The following is a 15,352-nucleotide window of genomic DNA, read 5'->3' as shown; positions in this document are numbered from 1 at the left end:
ATGCCACCCCTTCCCTCCCTCAACAGCACAAGACTTTGGGACCACAAAAAATCTATATTTTTATATCGGGGGGGGAGGGAGTAGAAAAGAAAGCCCCTATACTGGGCCCTACTCAGTGGCAGCTTCTTGTTCCATAGGGTTAAGGAAGACTTTGAGGAAATAAAAGTTGTTTGGAAAAATCCAGGTGTAGTTGCTTTACATGTTGTGCTGGGTAGAAGGGATGAAGTGAAGTGTGAAGGCCCCTCACACCCTCCATCTTGCCTCAGACTATTTCCTGGAACCCTAGAAAAGAGGGGGAAAGACCCGAGGTAAGGAAAACGCTGCAGCGTTCCCCTGGGGAGATCCTTCAGGAATCCACGCCCATCCAGCCTCTCGCCGCTTTACACTCTGACCCACACCTAAGGCTTGTTTACAAGCCCTCCAGCCGCACCCCCCCCCCCGACCCCCGCTCTAGGACTTGAGTCTACAGTCGCCGATCCCTACTCAGCGCCCCTTGCCCCAGAACATGGAACAAGAATTCTGTATCTTTACAATCCCTCACACACAAAAATATCTGCCTAAACATAAGTCTAAATAACCTTGGAAAAGTGAGGACTATTTAAGTGAAGAGCTCAAATGCTCACTCGTGAGTGGCATCCTCAGTTCTTGATTCCTAGCGGTGTCAGGGCCTCCTTGTACTCACTCCCCCAACTAGGGCGTCCGGGGACCACCTGAAGTTGGGACTGAGGGGAATTAGGGAACCTACCCCCATTCTAGCAGGGGGACAGTGTAAGGGCGAGGGGCAGGGCCGTGCAAAGCTCGCCCTTCCCTGCGCAGATACAGAGGCCCGGTTCTGGATTGTATCGTGCGTGGCCCAACACTTTCTGACTTGAAGTTTCGATCCCTGTATGCCCTGGCAAGGCCTCGCCACTCCACTCTCCAGGGGCTGGGCGCTACAGCCCCGGACAGTTACCTGGGGCGGAGAAAGCGCCACTTTCATTCCTGCTTCTTGGGATTGTTGACGGCCACGTAGTGATAGAGAACGACAAGCAAGAAGAGTGACACGCCCAGCATGTTGGCGAAAATGGCGAGCTGCACGTCTGTAATCATCCTGCAGAGAAAAGGACGGACTGAGCCTCCGACCGGACCCGTCCTCACCTCCCCGGCCCAGCCAGCACCAAATGGGCCGTGGGCCGCGCCTGCGTGCTTCTCACCTGACCAGCTGGGGCTTGGTTTTGACGCGGTCTGCGCCCTAGCTCGAAGTAGGAGACCAGAACCGGAAGTTTGTTGCACCAGCTCTGTCCCGGGCCAGGCACTTCCGGCTGTGTGGCGCAGAGTGATAGGTCTCTCTAGCCCTGCCTATCTCGCCTGCTCCCTCCTGCGCTCTCACAGGGGGCGGGGTCTCGGGTGGGGCTGCGCAGACACACCACGCGTCGGGGCGCAAGGCACAGCTGGTCGCAGCTGGCCGCGGCTGGCGCAGCTGGGGAAGTGGTTAATAGCGCTGTGACCGCCTCCCCGGAGACCGAGGGGTGCGCTAGGGGGAGGGTGCGGCGGCAGGCCGTTCAAGAGGCCCGGCCTGACCCTAGACTCTGACCCCGCTTCCTGCCCTGACCCCCCGCGATGCTGTCCACCCTTCGCTTCCCGGCCCGGCCCAACCAGGTGCTTCCTTTGGGCTCTGCCGTGAGGGTCCCCTCCCTGGCCCCGGCAGGGGAGGAGAGCGATGAGAGGCGGTGCAGAATGGAGATAGGGCTGGGGCAACTGGGTGCTCTTCTCAGACCAGTCTTTCTGCCCCACATCCAACAAGCTGACCGATCCTGCCTGTGATCTTAACCAGTGCCTCCCTACCCTGCCTCCTCCTCACCACCCCACTCTGAGAAGTAGGCGTCGGAAATAGGGCGGACCCTCCTGAAATCTAAACCCAAACTTTGGGACTTCGGCCAAGTGGGAAATCACCCCCCGGATGTTAGGGAGGGGAGAGAGGAGAAAGGGTTGTGGGGTCGGATCAGAATGGGTCACGGAGGAGGAGAAAGAAGAGAGATGACTGGGTAGATGTCGGAGGGTTTCCAGTGAGGGGAGAGGCGCTCTGGGGCTCTACAACCCTCTGCCTAGCCAGAAACTGCTCCCCCTCACTCCTTGCTCTCCCTCAGTTTAGCCATAAAAGGGAACGGCACTGAGCCAGGCTGGGGCCGGGGGCTGGGGGCCGGGCTGGGCTGGGCTGTTGCTCTGGAGCTGTCAGGGTAATGGAAGCCAGTTGCTTTGCGGTAAAGGGGGCCAGGGCTCAGGGGACGCTTCTGCCTCTTGGAGCCAAAGAAAACTACAGGAGCTGCTATGGGTCTGGAACAACTGGATCAGGGGACCAACGTGCCGCCTGTATGTACAGTGAGCTAGGGTACACTAGCCCAGAGTGGCCCTCTGTGGCCTGAGACCATCAGCAATTTGTCCTCCATGCTCCAGCCCAGTGACTCCTAAACTCAGTCTCTGCCTGTAGTAGTCTGTAGTACCTCTGGTCGCCCCCGCTCACCTCCAGCCCCTACCCAGCATTTCCCAGAAGTTTCCTATTTAAGTCCCAAGCCCGTGTCTCCACCACATAACCTTGAAACCCCAGAATGTACTTCCTCAGGTGTCCCTCGGTGATCAGTCTGTTCCAAGCTCTGTTCCGGGAGAGTGAGGGTCTTCACGGTCTTAAAGGATTACACACATTATGCTTCCTGTCTCCTGGAAATTTGAAGCAGATTCAAGTCCAACCAGATCTTCGTCCTACTGTTGGAACAGCACTAGGCCCTGGAAAGCAGACGCTCTAGACTGCAGATGGCATGAGGCGCTTCCGATGTTCAAGGCTGTCCTGAAACCAGCTGAGCCAGGTGTCCAGTTTCCCAGACTGTCAAAGCTGAGGGCGCCTTCAGGATCATTTTATGAAGAAGGAGACCGAGGCTCAGAGGTCATTGATTTGACCAAGGTTCTACAACTGGTTCGAGACAGGGTCCCCTGACTCTCTGTTCCATGCTGTGTGTCAGACTGTGGACTCAGTAGCTTATCCTGGGCCAGGGACAAGAAGAAAAGGATTTATTTTAGAACTGCCCAGAAATGTCCTTCATCTCCCAGAACTACCTGTGCCTATGTCAGTGAGACTATATCAGCCTTGAATGGGTCATTTGGTCCAGTGGCTGGAGGAACTGACATAAAAAATGGTCTCTAGGACCAGACTAGACTCAGCTAAGAACTAATAAAACTTGACAAAAGCTTGGGGGAAGAGTATGTGGGAAATGAGACAGGTGAAACCTGTCTGGAGGGGTTACTGTGTGATTAGTGTGACATTTCCAAGCAAAAGACAAGTTCAGGATTAAACTCAGGAGAGAAAAAGCAACAAGGCCTGAGAAAAGGGGGCTGGCCCCCGAGTCCAGGGCGGTTGGCACCTACAGGACTGCGTGTGTAGGGAGGATGGGAGGAAAAGGGAATTGTGCGTTTGAGGAGGGGTGGCCCTGTGCCCAGGAGTCCCCACAGGCTTCCATTTCCATCGGGGTTTGCATGACCCAAGACCCGGTTCATACTTCCCTCTTCTTCCTTCCCAATATTCAGTCTTTCGACAGACAATGTTAGACATAAAACATTCCCTACTGCCGGTGTCCCCTGGTCGTCCTGGCCCTGGGCACCTGAGCTCCCTGCTTGGACCGCTGGTTGACTGAACAGAGTTAGCTCCTAGTATAGCCTTCTGCGCTAGACCCTTGGAGAGCCTATAAAAGAGATATTGTCCTAGTGCCCCACGGACGCAGCCTATTTTGATCTCAGGAATTCTTTGGAATCCAATTGCTTTGGAAAGCGTGGCTATCTGCCAATACCAGCACCACAGCTACCACACTGCATTCTCTCTAACCGCGGTCTCCATTGCACCCTGCTTGCCCTGTACCCCGGGCCTCCCCAGAGCACCCAGGGCCACCGATTCATCTGAGATTTCACAGACATGCATGTCAGTCTCTAGGTCATGGCCCCTCATTATAGGACTACAGGATGTGTGACCTACTGCAGTTGTGTCTCAAAGCCAACATGTGTGACTTGACACACTTAAAATGTACCAGATTTTTATTTTTAAAGATTTTATTTACTTTTAGAGAGGGGAGGGAGGCAGAGGAACATCAATGTGTGGTTGCCTCTTGCATGCCCCCCAGGGGCACATGGGCCGTACACTGGGACCTGAACCAGTGACCCCTTGGTTTGCAGGCCAGCTCTCAATCCAGCTGGGCCAGGGCAAGACGTAACAGATTTTTAAACTTAAAGTGTCAGGCAAAGGAATGGGTGACAGCAGGGCAGTGATAAGGTGGCTGGGATGACTCTTCAGGTTGCCAGAGGCCCCCTGAGGGGAGAGAAGAGGGGAACCAGCAGAAAAAGAAAACCCACAGCAGTAGCCAGGGCAACCTGTGGGGAAGCGGTTGGCTTCCTGCCAGGGCCAGGCCTAGAACTGATGCTGAAAGCTGAACTTTCCACTGGCAGCAGCTTTGAATTCGGGGTCTCCCAGGACCACTTCCTGCAAGTCTCCCCGCGTGCTGGTCGCTGCACCTCTAAGGGGCGGCCACAGACTTCCATTCCTGCCGGTTCCAGTGCGCACTCTCACCACCCTGCCTGTTCCTTACATCCTGCCCGCCCTCAGGACCCCATTCCGGGCCGAGGAACCTCAGAGGCAGCTCACGCAGAGTCACGTTGAAGATTTGGTGGCACCCTCATGGCTTCCAGTGATCGCCCTGCAGGTGGTTCCCAGAGCCAAGACCCCCCATTTCTAATCATATCCTGGCCATTTAATTCCATTGAGATGTGTTCATCTCATCCTGACTTCAGTACAGGCACACCTTAGAGACATTGCAGGTTCCGTTCCAGACCATGGTAATAAAGCGAGCATCGCAGTAAAGCAAGCCATAATCTTTTTGCTGACGGAAGAAGTAAAATTTGTTAAAATTTGCAAGATTTTCAATTTGTAAAAAAATAGGCAGCATCTGTGAAGCACAATCAAGTGAGATGCCTGGATGTTTTAAATAAGGTCATCTTCCTTTCTCCAGACCTGCTTCTCCTCTCAGCTCGCCCACCCTGGCCAGAACTCTGGAATCTTCTCCGGTGTCTCCCTCCCTCCGGCCCCTCATTACCCAGGTGGTCACCAAACCTTCTCTCTCAGGTCTGCATCGCTTTGCAACGTCTAACTTGGAAGGGGCCTTAGCCAACAGACCCCCAGTGGGGTCACGGGACTTGCTCAAAGTGGTCAAACTGCTCCAAGGGGCCATGGGGACCGGCATCCTCGTGCCCTGCCCATCGCTCTTGCCGACAGCGTCCTCCCTCTGTGCGTGCGCTGACCCCTACTCAGCACCGTGCGGCCCAAGCCCTTAGCCAGTCACCGGAGGCTCTCCCTGGTTTTTCCACAGTCGCCTTCTCTGCCACTTCTTCTCGACACAAATAAGAGCTAACGTACGCTGAGCACTTCCCACATGCCGGACTGTTCTAAATGCCTTGCATGTATTCACTTAATCCTCACAGACCTCAGAAGGAGGGTGCTGTTGTTAGTCCCACGTGACAGATGAGGACGCTGAGGCAGACCACTTTCCACAGCCTGAAACCTCTCCCCTCTGTTCTTCGCTCTTTTCCGCCAACACTCTTCAGGTTCTGCGTCTTCCCAGGGTTCTTCTCTGCCTCCCCCAGCAGCCAGCTGCCTTTCCCTTCCTCTGCCCCAGAACGGCCGCATGCATCTGTCTGGCCCTCTTGGCGCTCCGTCTGTCCTGCCTTGTGCCGGTTCTCTGTTTGGGGGCTTGTGTCCCATTCCCCAGAACTGAGTCTCATACAAACGTGCCTTTGCCCTGGGCACCTCCGCCAGCGCGCAGCACCCGGCACTCTCTTCCAGTGCTTCCGCCGAGCTCTCCTGAGGGCCCCGCCACCCAGGGGGGCCCAGTCCAGAGCACGACACCGACACCGAGGGCCAGCTGGTGAAGAGGGGCCGGCTGAGGAAGAGGGGCCAGCTGACGGACTCCCATATCTCAGGAGGCGCCAACGGGCCAGGATGAGCGCTGAGTCTGACTGGGGCCTGGCCTGCTACAGAGGCTCTCAGACGGGCCTCAGGCTAGGGAGCGACTTCCTGTGCTGCACGGACAGGGCCTACCCCTCGCCAGAACTAGTCTGGGGCCCCTGTTCCTTTGGCCTTTTAGGAATGACAGACTCTCTCTCTCTCTCTCTTCTTCCCCCTCCCCGCCACCCCCTGGCCCGGTGGCTCAGCAGGGCACACACCTAGGTTGCAAGTTCGATCCCCAGTTGGTCAGGGTGCTGGGGCATCTAAGGGAGGCTGCCGATTGATGTTTCTCTCTCACATTGTTTCTCTCTCTCTCTCTCTCTCCCTTCCCCTCTCTCTAAAATCAATAAACACATCCTCGGGTGAGGATGAAAAACAACAACCACAAAAAAGAATGGATCTTCTCTTGTGCTTGTTCTCGCCATACTTGACAGAAAGCTGCTCCCCCGTTTCCAGATCCCTTCCTTCCTCTTCTGGCTTCTCTGAACATCTTGCTGACCTCAGGAGTCCTTTTCCCTTCTTCCCCCTAGCTCAGTGCCCTCTCCTATTCCCTTTCTTCCTCCCAAGTCACTGACCTAGGTGTTTAGAGTCTAATCTCAGCTCTGCTCTTGACTGCTGTGTTACCTTGGACAAGTTACTTTCCCTCTCTGGGCCTCAATTTTTCACATCTGTGAAAGGAGAGAGCTGGACTGGATGGCGAGTGATGTCCAGCTGTGTCTTTCCCTCTTCCTGTCCCTTCTGGGGCCCCCTCTCAGGTCCTCCCTCCCAGGGGAGCCCTGCCCCAGCCCCAGGAGACCTGTGGCTCCAGCTCCTGTTCCCTGTCTAAGCGGCCAGCCCTGGGCCTCCTCCCCAGCCCTGGCCCCGACTCCACTCCATGTGGCCCGTCTGAGAGGCTGGCCCCAAGCCCGGAGGCAACTCCACATTTCTGTTTTTCCTTTTTTTTCCCTCTCTTTCCCGGAGTTAACAAGAAGCAGATGTGGCGCAGGATGGTTGGAGAGGTGGGGGGAGGAAGGGGGAGGCTGGACCGCCAGCCAGACAGGGGGGAAGGGAGGGGAGTGAGCAAGAGAGGGAGGCAGGAGGCCAGGGCCCGCCCCGCACAGCCACTCTTGCGCCTCTGAACAGCCACAGGGTAAAGTCCTGTCATCCCCGGGATCCGGTCACTGGGGAAAAGGGATAAGGAGACCAGAAGAGGGCCAGCTGGGGCGAGTGGGAGGGGGTGCCCAGGAAGCCGCGTCTGAGAGGGGCAGGGACCAGGCACAGGAGGCCGGGGCACGGAGAACAAACTCCCCTCAGAGGTGGAGAAGAGGGGAACGGAAGGAACCGAGGGAGGGACAGGCGGGAGCCCGAGGAGGAAAGAGGAGGGGAGAGGGGTCAGGCCAGGAGGCCACGGAGGAGGCGTGTGGCTGGGGGCTGCTGCCGGCAGGAAGCTGGGGACAGGACCCGACCCTCGACCCTTGGAGCAGCGAGCATCCCCGCTCCGGGCAGAGGCGCCAGCGGTCAGGCGGGATGAGCCTCTGAGGGCCACAGCGGAGCGCCCCCACCATGGCCCCCAGGACCCTCTGGAGCTGCTACCTCTGTTGCCTACTGACCACAGCCGTGGGGGCAGCTAGCTACCCTCCTCGGGGTTACAGCCTCTACACAGGAAACGGTGGGGCTCTCAGCCCCGGGGGGCCCCAGGCCCAGAGCGCCCGCCGGCCTGCCAGCCGCCACAGGTAAGCGTGTGGCTGAAGGTAGACGGGAGGGTGGGTCAGAAGGTGGGTATTGGGGGCCCCGCTTTGGCTACCTCCCCAAGGCAGGGAAGAGGAGGAGAGGAAGCCCATCCATCAGATGACCCCTCACACGCCCACCTTCTTGCTGGGTGTTTCCAGGGCCCCCTGAATAGATAGGTACCCTTGTCTGACCTCAGGGGAATCAGCTCCCGCATCCCCCCCCATGGGACCTGCAGTTGGGTGCCCAAGGAGGCTGCCCCGAAGGGCACGGGCCCGGCTTCCCTGTCAGCTGCGTACCAGCCTGGGATCCTCCGGCAGGACTTCCATCCATCTCTTCCTGGGGCTTCCTTGTCCCATCCAGTCCCCCGTGATCCTGACGCCGCTCTTGCTCTGCTCCTCCCGGCTCTCCAGCCGGACGCTGAGCGGAGGCAGCATGAACGGGCCCGAGGGTGCAGAACCGCAACCCCCAGGGGGACAGGGCCTGTCAACGGCTTATTCTCTGCTTCCCCCTGAGCTGGACCCCTGCCTTCCCGGTCCTCTCCCCTGAGGGGTGGGTGGGAGCCGGCATCCGGGGAGTCACCAGAGGGCCACGCCAAGCTGGAGGCTGAGACAGAAAAGGGACATGAATGAATGGGTGAACTCAGAGGCTCCCTGGGACCCACTCCCCAGCCACGAGGATCAACTGCTCATAGTTGTGGTTTTCCGTTTTGTGCCTCCTCTCCTGTCTTGAAAAGTCTTTATCGACTCTGGCAGCACAGGAAGGCGTGGGGGGAGCTGCCGCCGCCGCCAGAGCCCTGCTCCCACTGCCCCCGGGGGTCCTTCATCCTTGACCATCCCTCGGCTGCTCTGGGAGCCCCGGAGCCCTCCCCTGGGGGGGGGGTGTCTCTGGCTCTTAGGCCTAGGTGGGTTGTGCCTGCAGGAACTGGTGTGCCTACGTGGTGACTCGGACAGTGAGCTGCATCCTTGAGGATGGAGTGGAGACCTTCGTCAAGCCCGACTACCAGCCCTGTGCCTGGGGCCAGCCGCAGTGCACCCACAGCATCACGTGAGCCCCTGCGCTGGGGAGTGGGCGCTGGGTGAGGGCTAGGCTGGGATAGCAGGCGGGCAGCCAACTCAGGGAATTTGTATGAGGCAGGTAGCGAGGGGCAGGGCCAGGGGCTGCAGTCAGAGCCACTTAGAGGAGATGCCGAGGCGGCGGTTTGGCTGGAGGGACATGGAGGGCACACTTCACTAGACCACCCCGCCAGCCCCAGAATGCCTTCTCTGGGCCGAGTCCTCTCAGCGAGGGGGGTAGGGGTTCAAGGCTCCTGCACAGGACACGGGGTGGGGGGTGGCCGGGGGGACAGGAATTTGGCCCTTGGCCAGCAAGCTGACAGCTGTCAGTTGAGCAAGACCACATGCTGAACGGTAAGGGGGACCCACCTGAGGGACAGGCCTTGCCCACCGCAGTTGCCCACCTCTGCGGACAGGGGCCACGGCCACTGACGGTACAGCGAGGAGCAAAGAACCCTCCCTCCGCCTCTCCCAGGTACCGCAACTTCCTCCGACCGCGCTACCGCGTGGCCTACAAAACGGTGACGGACATGGAGTGGAGGTGCTGTCAGGGGTACTCAGGTGACGACTGTGCCGAGAGCCCCGGCCCCGCGCTGGGCCCTGCCCCGGCCACGCCACGGCCCCGGCCCCAGCCGGGCCGCCCCAACCTCTCCGGCTCCAGTGCCGGCAGCCACCTGAGTGGGCTGGGCGGGGAAGGTGAGTGTGGGACCCCCGCAGAAAGAAGTGGGAGACAGTGTGGGCTGGAAATGTGGGGCCAGGCTGCTGGGGAAATCCCAATGTTCCGAGTCAGGAAAGAAGGGACAGAGAAGAGTTAATGCGATCCCTCAGATTCCCTGCCCGTGTGTACGTGTGCGTTCGCATGTTTGTGCATGTGTGTGCGCGCGTGTGCACACCAGACGGAGAGATCGGAGGGGCCGGAGAAAAATGAGGCATAGAGAGTGGATGTGCTCACGCACGCATGCACGCCCACGTGTGGCCAAGATACTTCCCAGGAGGGAGCAGCTGCGGGAAGAAGGGGGAATTCCTTCAGAAGCTTGGTCCAAGGGGCCGGACAGTTGAGACTACAAGTCCTAGCATGCACTGCAGCTGACTACAGGTCCCAGGCCCCTTGGTGGCCTCTGGAGACCACAGGTCCCAGAATGCAGCGGTCCCTGTTGCCCTGTTGCCTGTGTGCCGGGCACTGCGGATGTGCGGATGTGCGGATGTGCCGTGTCTGCCTGCCAGCGAGAAAGCCATGTTGTAATTATGGAAACAGGAACTTCTGGCTGACTCTCCCCCATCCAGCGAGAGCCTCCACAGGCTCACCGCAGAACCTCACTGTCCCTTGTGGCGTTGTGTGGAGGTGCTGCACAGGGACAGCCACCATCCTGCAGCCCACGGTGCCACCCCACTTGCCCTGAGGGAGCGACATAGTGTCATACCTATTTCACAGATGAGGAAACGGTCTCCATAAAGTTAAGAGGCCCTCTGGGCAGTGACAAGGGCATGGGCTTGGTGGTCAGACAGATGACCTGGGTTTGAACCTCGGCTCTGCCACTTAATTAACTTGTAATCCATGGCCCAGGTACTTAAGCTCTCCGGTCCTCTGTTTCCCAATCTACAAAATGGGAACAGCTAATGTTAGCTGCCCGATGAAGCTGTTATAAGGCGCAAAGACTTGGCCCAGAGGCGTTCAGTGAATGAGAGTTTCCTTCTGTCTTTTCTTGTCCAAATCACCCAGCTAAGGGGTGGCTGAATCAGCTAGGACCTCTGCCCTGGGAGCTAGGGAGCTGGAGCAGGAGGTGGGCACCAAGCACTGAGACAGGCCCCTCTGCCTTATGTCCTCCCTCTCTCTGCCAGGTCCCGGGGAGTCAAAGAAGGTGCAGCAGCTGGAGGAGCAGGTACAAAGCCTGACCAAGGAGCTGCAGGGCTTTCGGGATGTCCTGCAGGGACTGAGTGGGCGCCTGGCAGAAGATGTCCAGAAGGCCGTGGAGGCGGCCTTTAATGGGAGGCAGCAGCCAGCAGACGCAGCCGCCCGCCCTGGTGTGCATGAAACCCTCAACGAGATCCAGCAGCAGCTGCAGCTGCTGGACAAGCGTGTCTCCACCCATGACCAGGAGCTGGGCCACCTCAACAACCATCACGGTGGCGGTGGTGGTGGTGGTGGTGGCAGTGGTGGTAGCAGTGGTGGCCAAGGCGGCGGTGGTGGAGGAGCCCTGGACCCAGCCCCAGCCTCCTCTGGCCACAGCCAGGAGCTGCTGCGGGAGATGGAGCGGCGTCTGCAAGAGTCCTGCTCCGTGTGTCTGGCGGGACTGGATGGCTTCCGCCGACAGCAGCAGGAGGACCGGGAGCGGCTGCGTGGACTAGAGAAGTCACTGGCCTCTGTGGAGGAGCGGCAGCGGCAGCTGGCCAGGCAGGCTGTGGGCCACAGGCCCCCTCAGGAATGCTGCCCTCCGGAGCTGGGCGGGAGACTGGCGGAGCTGGATCGGAGGCTGGAGGTCGTGGCCAGTTCAGTGAAAGTGCTGAGTGGGCGGAGAGGCTCCGAGCTGGAAGGTGCAGAGGGGCACGGAGGCCATCCCCCAGGCTACACCAACTTAGCATCCCGCCTCTCCCGCCTGGAGGACCGATTCAACTCTACCCTGGGTCCCTCGCAGGAGCAGGTGGAGGGCTGGCCTGGGCGTCCTGGGGGACTGAGTCACTGGCTGCCTGCTGCCAGGGGCCGACTAGAGAAGCTGGAGGGGCTGCTGTCCAATGTGAGCGGGGATCTAGGTGGCCGGCTGGACCTGCTGGAAGAGCAGGTGGCGGGGTCTGTGCAGGCATGTGGGCAGCTCTGCTCTGGAGCCTTGGGGGAGCAGGACTCCCAGGTCAGAGAGACCCTCAGTGCCTTGGAGCGCAGGGTGCTAGACAGCGAGGGGCAGCTGCGGCTGGCGATCTCGGGCCTGCACAAGGTGGGAGCAGCCGGGGAGGCCCGGCAGGCCACGCTGGAGGGACTGCAAGGGGTCGTGGGCCAGCTCCAGGGTCGTGTTGATGCTCAGGATGAGACAGCTGCAGAGTTCACACTTCAGCTGAACCTCACAGCTGCACGGCTGGGCCAGCTGGAGGGTCTGCTGCAGGCCCGTGGGGACGAGGGCTGCGGGGCCTGCGGTGGCGTCCAAGAGGAACTGGGCCGCCTTCGGGATGGGGTGGAGCGCTGCTCCTGCCCCCTGCTACCTCCACGGAGCCCTGGGGCTGGCCCAGGTGTTGGGGGGCCAAGCCGTGGGCCTCTAGATGGCTTCAGCGTATTCGGGGGCAGCTCCGGCTCAGCCCTACAGGCCCTGCAAGGAGAGCTTTCCGAAGTCATCCTCACCTTCAGCTCCCTCAACGACTCACTGCACGAGCTCCAGACCACGGTGGAGGGCCAGGGCGCTGATCTGGCGGACCTGGGAGCCACCAAGGACCGCATCATCTCTGAGATTAACAGGCTGCAGCAGGAGGCCACAGAACACGTCATGGAAAGTGAGGAGCGCTTCCGAGGCCTGGAGGAGGGACAGGCACAGGCTGGCCGGTGCCCCAGCCTAGAGGGGCGATTGGGCCGTCTGGAGGGAGTCTGTGAGCGGCTGGACACGGTGGCTGGGGGACTGCAGGGCCTACGCGAGGGCCTTTCCAAACATGTGGCGGGGCTCTGGGCCGGGCTACGGGAAACCAACAGCACCAGCCAGACACAGGCAGCCCTGCTGGAGAAGCTGCTGGGAGGGCAGGCGGGCCTGGGAAGGCGACTCAGTACCCTGAACAGCTCGCTGCTGCTCCTGGAGGACCAGCTTCACCAGCTCAGCCTGAAGGACCTCACTGGTGAGGGGGCAAGAGGAGGCCTGGGGTGGTCGTGGGGGGGAACCCCTTTCACGTCCTTTCTCCCTCCGTCACAACAGCTCAGCCTTAACCTCATCTACTTTTGCCTTGCTCGGCCCAGCATGAACTGCAGACCCACCACTGTCCCAGGGTTGGTTTGTTGATGAGCCCCAGCTCCCCGCCCTCCCCTGGTGGCTCAGACCAGGCTGAGGGTGGGGGTGGGGGTGGGGTGCTGCTCTGCCCACCATGTATCCCGCGTGGGCAGCGAGGGATCCCATCAACCTGTCTGTGGAGGCTTCTCCCTCTTTGTCCTTTGGAAACTCCTTTTCTGGCTCTTCTTCAACAGACTTTTGTCACTGTAGGGCCTGCAGGTGAGGCTGGGCCCCCAGGGCCTCCTGGAGTACAGGGACCCCCGGGCCCTGCTGGACCTCCAGGACCTCCAGGCAAGGATGGACAAAAGGGGCCCATTGGGCCACCAGGTATGTGGACAGAGATCCTTGCCACAGCCAAGGTTACCGCCCCTCGGGGCAGCCCCAGGCTTGACATTCCCCTTTGAACTTGACAGGGAAAGGGGGAAAGGGGCACAAATTGGGGGTCCTAAATGGCTGATAGTGATTAGGAAAGTGACTAGGAGCTGGGACAGTCACTGTGTTGGCCAACTAGATATGGCGGCCTCACTGCTGAGTTGAAGACCAAGGTTGAGCCCACAAGCACTGGGTCAGGTGTGAAAGGCTGGGGGCTAAGCGCACAGGCCCAGCAGTTCAGTAGCCTGGACCTATTCCTCCTTTTCTTGGTACCCCCATTCCTGCCTTAGAGCCTGTGTAGCAAGCACCTAGCACAGCTGCTGGACAGGCTCAGCAGGTGTTTGCTGAGTGAATTAGAGCGAGCCGCTCCACCTCTCACTGCTCCCTTTCCTCCTCCCACAGGGCCCCAAGGTGAACAGGGTAAGTTCTCATTTGGTGCTGGAGGAGGGGAGCTGAACCCGGGGCAGAGGATGGAAGGCCTCAGGCAGCCCTGGAGTAGAGACTCTGGAGGGGGAGGGGGAGGGGAGGAGGCTGGGCAGCTCTGCACTGAGCATCCACTCTGACAGCCACCCTACTCTCACTCAGGAGTGGAAGGGGCACCCGCAGTGTCTGTGCCCCGGGTGGCTTTCTCAGCTGCCCTGAGCTTGCCCCGGTCTGAACCAGGCACAGTGCCCTTCGACAGAGTCCTGCTCAATGACGGGGACTACTACGACCCAGAGACCGGTGAGCACTGGGGGATGGGGGCAGAGAAGCTGTGCAGTGGCACGGCCTCATTCTTGCCCCTTGAGACAAGGTGAATCTCTTCACGCTCTGATTTGGGGAGAACCCTATTCTTTCTTGCATTTATTCATTCTTACCACAGCTTGGCGGGGGGCAGTCATTCCTTCAACAGCTCTTTACTGGGGGCCTGCTCCTGCCGAGGCCCTGTTTTGAGTGCGGGGGATGCGGTAATGAACAAAACACCCGCATGTCCTGCCCTCGTGGAGTTTACACTCTCGTGGAAGAGAAGGGAAAAGACCGCTCTTAGTCCAGGAGTTCTGAGTCCGGAAGCCTTCCCAGCCCCTGCCACCTGTCTCTTCTGACTGCCCTCCTTGTCCCCAGGCATATTCACCGCGCCACTGGCCGGACGCTACCTGCTGAGCGCAGTGCTGACTGGGCACCGGCACGAGAAAGTAGAGGCTGTTCTGTCCCGCTCCAACCTGGGCGTGGCCCGCATAGACTCCGGTGGCTACGAGCCTGAGGGCCTGGAGAATAAGCCCGTGGCCGAAAGCCAGCCCAGCCCGGGCGCCCTGGGTGTCTTCAGCCTCATCCTGCCGCTGCAGGCTGGCGACACGGTCTGCATCGACCTGGTCATGGGGCAGCTGGCGCACTCAGAGGAGCCGCTCACCATCTTCAGCGGAGCCCTGCTCTACGGGGACCTGGAGCTAGAACAGGCGTAGGCAGGGGGCAGGTCGACCGGCCTGAAGCGTCTCTGCCTGCAAAAGAGCCATGGGGGGCGGCGGGCTCCCGCGCGGGACTGGGCACTGGCTCCGCACCCCAGTCCTCGGCGAGTCCCCGTCTCCAGACCCGCTGCAGCAAAGGCGCCGGTGCAGCCTCCTCTCCACTCCCCACGAACAGAGTGCGTCAGGTTGGGATCTCCGGAGTCCCCTCGTCCAGACTTTTGGCCTGACCGGTGTCCCCTGCAGGACCCGGCTGCGGAGGAGCAGATCTTGGTAGCCTAGAAACCCCCCCAACTGGCTTCTAGGCCGACTTCCTGGGTTCCACGGGTCTCCTGAGGGTGCTCGGGCTCCCACCGCCATACTAAACTATTCAGGAATAAAGACACTTGGTTTTTATAAAAAAGAACAAAACGAAATACACCATCTGTCTGCTTTAGTATGTTCGGGGGTACACAGGAGCACAAAGGGACAGAATGGGGGAGCCACGGGTTCCAGACTGGCAGCGTGGCCCAGCCGCTAGGAGCGTGGGCGGTTCAGCGCCCCACTGGGACCCTCTTCCGGGTCACACGAGTTCCGCGAGTGTTCGCCAGGGGGCGCGGAGCGCAGTCTCTGGTCACGTGACCGCCGCTCACCTTGTCACCCCGCCCCCTCCCGCCCCGGGCTGGGACTGGCTGTGCCTGGGGAGCAGGCAGGCTGCAAAGCTTTAGCCGACTCCGACTCCGAGAGGCCGCAGTTAAGAGGCCAGCTCAAACCCAAGGGTCTAGTGGGTAGAGTGGGAGTCGGTGATGCAGGAGACGGCAGAGCAAG

The 15,352-nt window shown here is 59.9% G+C and overlaps 2 protein-coding genes across 2 annotated transcripts; one reads left to right on the top strand and one right to left on the bottom strand.

Moving 5' to 3' along the window:
* Positions 1-34: 34 nt before the first annotated feature.
* OST4 (oligosaccharyltransferase complex subunit 4, non-catalytic) lies at positions 35-1,199 on the bottom strand. The gene is made up of 3 exons (XM_045844417.1): positions 1,194-1,199; positions 953-1,090; positions 35-282 (listed from the first exon to the last, which is right to left on the bottom strand). The coding sequence occupies exon 2, from the start codon at positions 1,087-1,089 to the stop codon at positions 976-978; it is 114 nt and encodes a 37-aa protein (XP_045700373.1). The 5' UTR covers position 1,090; positions 1,194-1,199; the 3' UTR covers positions 35-282; positions 953-975.
* A 5,927-nt stretch (positions 1,200-7,126) lies between these two features.
* Positions 7,127-14,965, top strand: EMILIN1 (elastin microfibril interfacer 1). The gene is made up of 8 exons (XM_045844626.1): positions 7,127-7,728; positions 8,645-8,770; positions 9,254-9,474; positions 10,618-12,585; positions 12,945-13,061; positions 13,509-13,526; positions 13,692-13,829; positions 14,208-14,965. The coding sequence occupies exons 1-8, from the start codon at positions 7,559-7,561 to the stop codon at positions 14,543-14,545; spliced, it is 3,096 nt and encodes a 1,031-aa protein (XP_045700582.1). The 5' UTR covers positions 7,127-7,558; the 3' UTR covers positions 14,546-14,965.
* Positions 14,966-15,352: the final 387 nt, after the last annotated feature.

The sequence above is a fragment of the Phyllostomus hastatus genome, unplaced genomic scaffold (genome assembly GCF_019186645.2).
Source record: "Phyllostomus hastatus isolate PE091 unplaced genomic scaffold, TTU_PhHast_1.1 phas_contig_402, whole genome shotgun sequence".
NCBI lineage: Eukaryota > Metazoa > Chordata > Mammalia > Chiroptera > Phyllostomidae > Phyllostomus > Phyllostomus hastatus.
Note: the sequence above shows the minus strand (reverse complement) of the source record. Positions and strands in the feature narration are given on the sequence as shown.

Coding starts and splice junctions, on each gene's coding strand:
- EMILIN1 (XM_045844626.1), top strand. CDS start 7,559: ATGGCCCCCAGGACCCTCTGGAGCTGCTACCTCTGTTGCCTACTGACC. Junction 12,586..12,944: donor CAGCCTGAAGGACCTCACTG/GTGAGGGGGCAA, acceptor TTGTCACTGTAG/GGCCTGCAGGTGAGGCTGGG. Junction 13,830..14,207: donor CTACTACGACCCAGAGACCG/GTGAGCACTGGG, acceptor CCTTGTCCCCAG/GCATATTCACCGCGCCACTG.
- OST4 (XM_045844417.1), bottom strand. CDS start 1,089: ATGATTACAGACGTGCAGCTCGCCATTTTCGCCAACATGCTGGGCGTG.